This window comes from Micropterus salmoides, unplaced genomic scaffold, assembly GCF_014851395.1.
Source record: "Micropterus salmoides isolate LMB-PRFRI ecotype aquatic unplaced genomic scaffold, ASM1485139v1 Ms_hic_scaffold_7, whole genome shotgun sequence".
Lineage (NCBI taxonomy): Eukaryota > Metazoa > Chordata > Actinopteri > Centrarchiformes > Centrarchidae > Micropterus > Micropterus salmoides.
The window spans coordinates 2,818,247-2,824,228 of NW_024044459.1; the positions used below are offsets into that span (position 1 = coordinate 2,818,247).

General features: G+C 42.8%; 1 protein-coding gene across 1 annotated transcript in view; it reads right to left on the reverse strand.

Moving 5' to 3' along the window:
• Nucleotides 1-872: 872 nt before the first annotated feature.
• The window catches only part of LOC119891666 (probable voltage-dependent N-type calcium channel subunit alpha-1B), a 17,868-nt gene continuing 12,758 nt past the window's right edge, over nt 873-5,982 (reverse strand). The window contains exons 2-3 of the mRNA XM_038703457.1: nt 3,284-3,364; nt 873-1,875 (exon numbers count right to left, since the gene is read on the reverse strand). Of these exons, the coding sequence (XP_038559385.1) occupies nt 1,321-1,875; nt 3,284-3,364 (636 nt within the window). The 3' untranslated portion in view covers nt 873-1,320. The remainder of the gene's footprint in view (nt 1,876-3,283; nt 3,365-5,982) is intronic.

Here is a 5,982-nt window from a genome sequence, read left to right on the forward strand (position 1 = left end):
TTTGGGTCTCTGCAGTGATCTGACTACAGTAAGCAATGTTCACACTGTAGCACGTACATCTTTGCATGATGATAGGTTACAAAACTAGCAAATGCCGGTAGTTAGAATCTAATATTAAAGCTGCACTTATTTACAATGGACAAAATATGTACGTGTAATGTGAAATGTGTGACAAACCCACAGAGAATTATCACCAACTCTGCGGTTGCCTTTAACCACAGGAGCTTTAGCTTCTCTCAGGTCATTGTTTTGGTTTGACACAAACTTTGTCATTGTGTTGTCATTGTTATTGATGTGATTCAGTCCCACCACTCTCATCAACCTTGTTTCCAGCAGCAGCAGGCAGCTGCAGTGAAAAAGCTCTGATAAACCCACTGTACACTACCTGCTTAGTACACCAGCAGACAGACACAGAGACTAGAAGGTGGACATTTAGCAGCTAAAGAGCCAGATGTTGGTGGAGATCAAACCAGAGCTACAAGGAGAGCCACTACTGGACTTACATTCTCAGGTAGTCAGAAACTCAAAGTTAGTGATATTGTTGCTTTGTGTCTGCTGTATGTGTAATTAGGCTACTGTTTGCTTACATGGTAGCCTTATCAATGTTATAAGATATGTCAACGTTATGTTTATAGCTTTTTGTCCTGCCCCAATTGGCAGAATAAAAACAATTAATGCAGCTTTTTGCAAATTGCTTTTAGCAAAATTAAGCCAAACAGTTAGCTGCATAGACCCCCTGCTCCCGTTGAAGAATCCTGTTTGGAGCAAAGCAGCATGCGCAATGCATGACCCTCATTTTTTTTGCATTAAAGTGAATAAAGATTTAATGCTCAGTAATTAGAAACAAATCACCCTGAAGTGAAACAGCAAAATAAATCAGCACTTCTGTTTACTTGAATGGTTTCCCTGAAATACAGACTGGAGTTATGAATGACACAGCAGGTCTGGTGGTCAAGAGATATAATCTTCTTGTATAGTCTAGTCTATAGTGTTCATCATGTAAAGCTGTTTGAGTGTCAATATAGTGGTGTCAATAAAACACAGAAGTCAAAGCAAAATCAAGAACAGCTACTGCAAGACACCTCATATTGGCCGACTCTATTGTTTCATAATGCTACATGTCCTTTGATAAAGACGACACATTCAAATAATCCACTTCCAGCTTTCTCTCTGTTCTCCCTAAGCGTTGCTCTCCGAGTTAGAATTAAAATACAGCATAAAACACACACAATGACAATGTAAACTAAATCCTTCAAAGAAGATGATAAAACTCATCACAATTCCTCAAATATGCATTCTAAAGGTTATTTTAAAGCCATGCTAGCACCATTCGTCTGCCTCTGCCTCCTGGTAATACCTGGATGCCCTGAAGCCAGAGCCTGGGCTGGTCCTGCCCCCGAAGCTGAAGTGGTACCCGTTGGGGACCCCAAGGTTCTGTGGAGCAGGAGACAGGGCTCCCATAATGCGAGGCAGTGTGGTCCGAGATGAATGTCCGGCACGGGGGCTGGACAGTGACACCGCATCCTGGAAGACATCCAGCTGGTCTCGGAGGCTGCCATACAGGCTGCCCAGGTCCTCACCGTGGCCCTGGCCCTGGCCCAGGAAAGGTTCTGAGCTAATACGAGTGACAGGAGAGGGAAAGTGGCGGGAGCTGCTGCGCTGGACAGAGTTGTGCTCTGACAAGCCACGGCTCAGCTGGCCGGGACTCAGAGACGCCTGACTGGACACAAAGTGCACGGGTGATGAATTGGCAGTCTTAAAGGCCACCCCAGGCTGCAGGGCAAGCGGGGTCTGGGGGAGCTGCCGACGTCCGCGACTTGGCGTGCTGGAACTGGAGCTCAATGTCACTGGGCTGCCTTTAACCCAACCACTGCCCTAGATGAAAATTGGACAAACAATTTGAACGATGAGGAAAAAATGGAATAGAGGAAAGGAAAAGAGAAGGAAACAGAGACAGGGAAAGGAAAGAGACACCAAAATGTTTCATGTGATGATGCAATAGATGGCAGAAAACAGATAAGGGTGAAAATATAGACACAGGAGACAGAATGAAAGAACAAGCACTAATGCAAATATAATGACAGACAGACAAAATGGATGGAAAATGAGGATAAGAGAAAGTGGGAAAAGAAGTGAAAGGCCATGAGAGGCTGCACTAAAGGCAGACAGAGGAGAAAGTAGCAGTAAGAGCATGCAGAGGAATCGCAACAGTCTGCATTCAATTTCACTTTTAATTCTCTCTTTCTCATAAACTGTTGCAACAGCAACTGGCAGATAAATCTCTTCCCATTTTAGTGGAGCATCTGAACAGGACACACAGACTAACAGTCTCTATAATGTTTTACTGATATCACAAGAGAACAGGATGTTGTCACTATCTGATATGATGATTTAAAATAATGTCAAACTGGATAAAGCCAGAAGGTATAAAAACTGAATGAGAAGTGTCAGAAGTTACTGTAGGAATATGTTAAGATATTACACTGGTTTTATCAATTTAATGTTAATCTGGCTATTAAGTTACTAACTCACTGGATCTGTGTTTAAGTTGCTGTAGGAAAATTATAGGAATAGACTATAATATTTGTCTCATCTAATAGCTCTGTGACTGTCGTAACTACTTTAGACGTTATTTAGTCTTACCTTATGTTAAATCATTCCCTCATTACTTCTGTCACAGTGCAGCACTCCTCTGATTGCACATCATTGACAGCTGTTCTATTAACATTTAGGGTCTGAGCATGAAAAGTGACCCTATTGGAACCTATTGGAACTGAATGAATTATTTTCCTGTTTCATGGCAAATCATCAATTTTTGATGCCACACACAGTGAAAACTTACAATTTTTCAAAGAAGTTGATTGGATTAATTGTCTAGGAGGAGTTTTATGGAGCCATTAAATGCAAAATGGCAGCCTTTCTGCTCCAAGATGCTTTTATGTACGTCTGGACATGATACATCTGCTACAAAATCGCATTTGTGACCCGAACATGCTCGAAAACTCACAAAACTTTGCACACACGACAGATGGGGCAACAATTTACATGTTATATTATTATATTATTATTGTTTTTTCATGCATGGGTGTGGCAAAATGGCTTGCTAGTGCCCACTAAAGAGCAGGTCTCGCGAAGGTTTCCCGAGACATATGAAATTTTTGTAGCAGATGTATCATGTCCAGATGTACTCCAAACTAAAAAAACTGAAAACACTTTAGAAATCCCCTTAACCAGTCTTTAGATGAGGGTCTAAACCCTACTTTACATGCCTGTGCCATCCCACCTGCTTGTTGGTGGTTTCCTGTCCCTCACCAGGGGAGGCAGCACAGCTGGCGGTGGCAGATTGTTGTGGCAGTGTTCCCGACTGCAGTAGCGATCGCAGGAGTAGTAGCGCTGCTTGTCTGTCGAGGAGTGGTGGTGTTTCCTCTCATGGGAGCGTCCGCGGTCATGGCCTCGCTCTCTGGAGGCAGCTGGGTCAGACGCTGGCTCTCCTGGTGGACCTATGGAGGAGGACAATATTGCAGGGGGAAAGGTAACTTTTCTCTATTCTAGACAGCACTAGCTAGTCCTGACCTGTGACTTGGGTTCATAAAGGCTTTGAGTCTTCTTGTCAAGGCATTTATTTCTGTTCAGTAAGAAGCAACAATCTTAAGTCAGCATTCATAGCAGTCATTTTTACTTGTCATAGAAGGAAAAGCACAGGTGTTTCTAATGGAAATATTGGTTGTTTTGCTCTATTCAAAAGTCCTAGTAAGTAATGACAGCTTAACAGTGAGCCAGCACTTAAAATACCAGGATCCTGAAACTGAATGGAATTCAGCCAAATTCTTGAAGTTGTACTGCACTGGGCGGTTAGGGTCTCTTAGTTCCATGTGATGTGCATGTTCCTTGCATTGTAGCGTTTGCTATTGGTGTATGAATGTGTGTGAATTAAGATTAAGATACTTTATTAATCCTGCAAACTCAATGTTTTCACTCTGTTATTATGTTAGTATTTACAGTGCCTTGCGAAAGTATTCGGCCCCCTTGAACTTTTCGACCTTTTGCCACATTTCAGGCTTCAAACATAAAGATATAAAACTGTTATTTTTTGTGAAGAATCAACAACAAGTGGGACACAATTATGAAGTGGAATGAAATTTATTGGATATTTCAAACCTTTTTAACAAATAAAAAACTGAAAAATTGGTCGTGCAAAATTATTCAGCCCCTTTACTTTCAGTGCAGCAAACTCTCTCCAGAAGTTCAGTGAGGATCTCTGAATGATCCAATGTTGACCTAAATGACTAATGATGAAATAGAATCCACCTATGTGAAATCAAGTCTCCGTATAAATGCACCTGCTCTGTGATAGTCTCAGAGGTCCGTTTAAAGCGCAGAGAGCATCATGAAGAACAAGGAACACACCAGGCAGGTCCGAGATACTGTTGTGGAGAAGTTTAAAGCCGGATTTGAATACAAAAATTTCCCAAGCTTTAAACATCCCAAGGAGCACTGTGCAAGCGATAATATTGAAATGGAAGGAGTATCAGACCACTGCAAATCTACGAAGACCCGGCCGTCCCTCTAAACTTTCAGCTCATACAAGGAGAAGACTGATCAGAGATGCAGCCAAGAGGCCCATGATCACTCTGGATGAACTGCAGAGATCTACAGCTGAGGTGGGAGACTCTGTCCATAGGACAACAATCAGTCGTATACTGCACAAATCTGGCCTTTATGGAAGAGTGGCAAGAAGAAAGCCATTTCTTAAAGATATCCATAAAAAGTCTCGTTTAAAGTTTGCCACAAGCCACCTGGGAGACACACCAAACATGTGGAAGAAGGTGCTCTGGTCAGATGAAACCAAAATCGAACTTTTTGGCAACAATGCAAAACGTTATGTCTGGCGTAAAGGCAACACAGCTCATCACCCTGAACACACCATCCCCACTGTCAAACATGGTGGTGGCAGCATCATGGTTTGGGCCTGCTTTTCTTCAGCAGGGACAGGGAAGATGGTTAAAATTGATGGGAATGGATGGAGCCAAATACAGGACCATTCTGGAAGAAAACCTGATGGAGTCTGCAAAAGACCTGAGACTGGGACGGAGATTTGTCTTCCACAAGACAATGATCCAAAACATAAAGCAAAATCTACACTGGAATGGTTCACAAATAAATATCCAGGTGTTAGAATGGCCAGGTCAAAGTCCAGACCTGAATCCAATCGAGAATCTGTGGAAAGAACTGAAAACTGCTGTTCACAAACGCTCTCCATCCAACCTCACTGAGCTCGAGCTGTTTTGCAAGGAGGAATGGGCAAAAATTTCAGTCTCTCGATGTGCAAAACTGATAGAGACGTACCCCAAGCGACTTACAGCTGTAATCGCAGCAAAAGGTGGCGCTACAAAGTATTAACTTAAGGGGGCTGAATAATTTTGCACGCCCAATTTTTCAGTTTTTTATTTGTTAAAAAAGTTTGAAATATCCAATAAATTTCGTTCCACTTCATGATTGTGTCCCACTTGTTGTTGGTTCTTAACAAAAAATTACAGTTTCATATCTTTATGTTTGAAGCCTGAAATGTGACAAAAGGTCGAAAAGTTCAAGGGGGCCGAATACTTTCGCAAGGCACTGTACACACAGGTCCGAAAGACACATGCACATGCACAAACAGGACCCATAGCAACACACGGAGAGATGTCAGAGCAAGGGGGCTGCCACTCAGTGCGGCGCTCCGAGCAGTTGGAGGTTCAGGGGCTTGCTCAAGGCGTCCTTTGGCAGTGCCCAGGAGGTGAACTGGCACCTCTCCAGCTACCATGCAACCCTCCAGTTCCCAGCCTAATCCTTACTGACGGAGCTACTGTCACCCCCATAATGGGGTGGATGTGGAATGTACTGTACTTTGAATGGTCAGACGTCTAGAGAAGCACAGAGTACAGTACCATCCATTTAATATTGTCATCACCATAGATAATGGGATCTTTAAAGTCTTAAAGT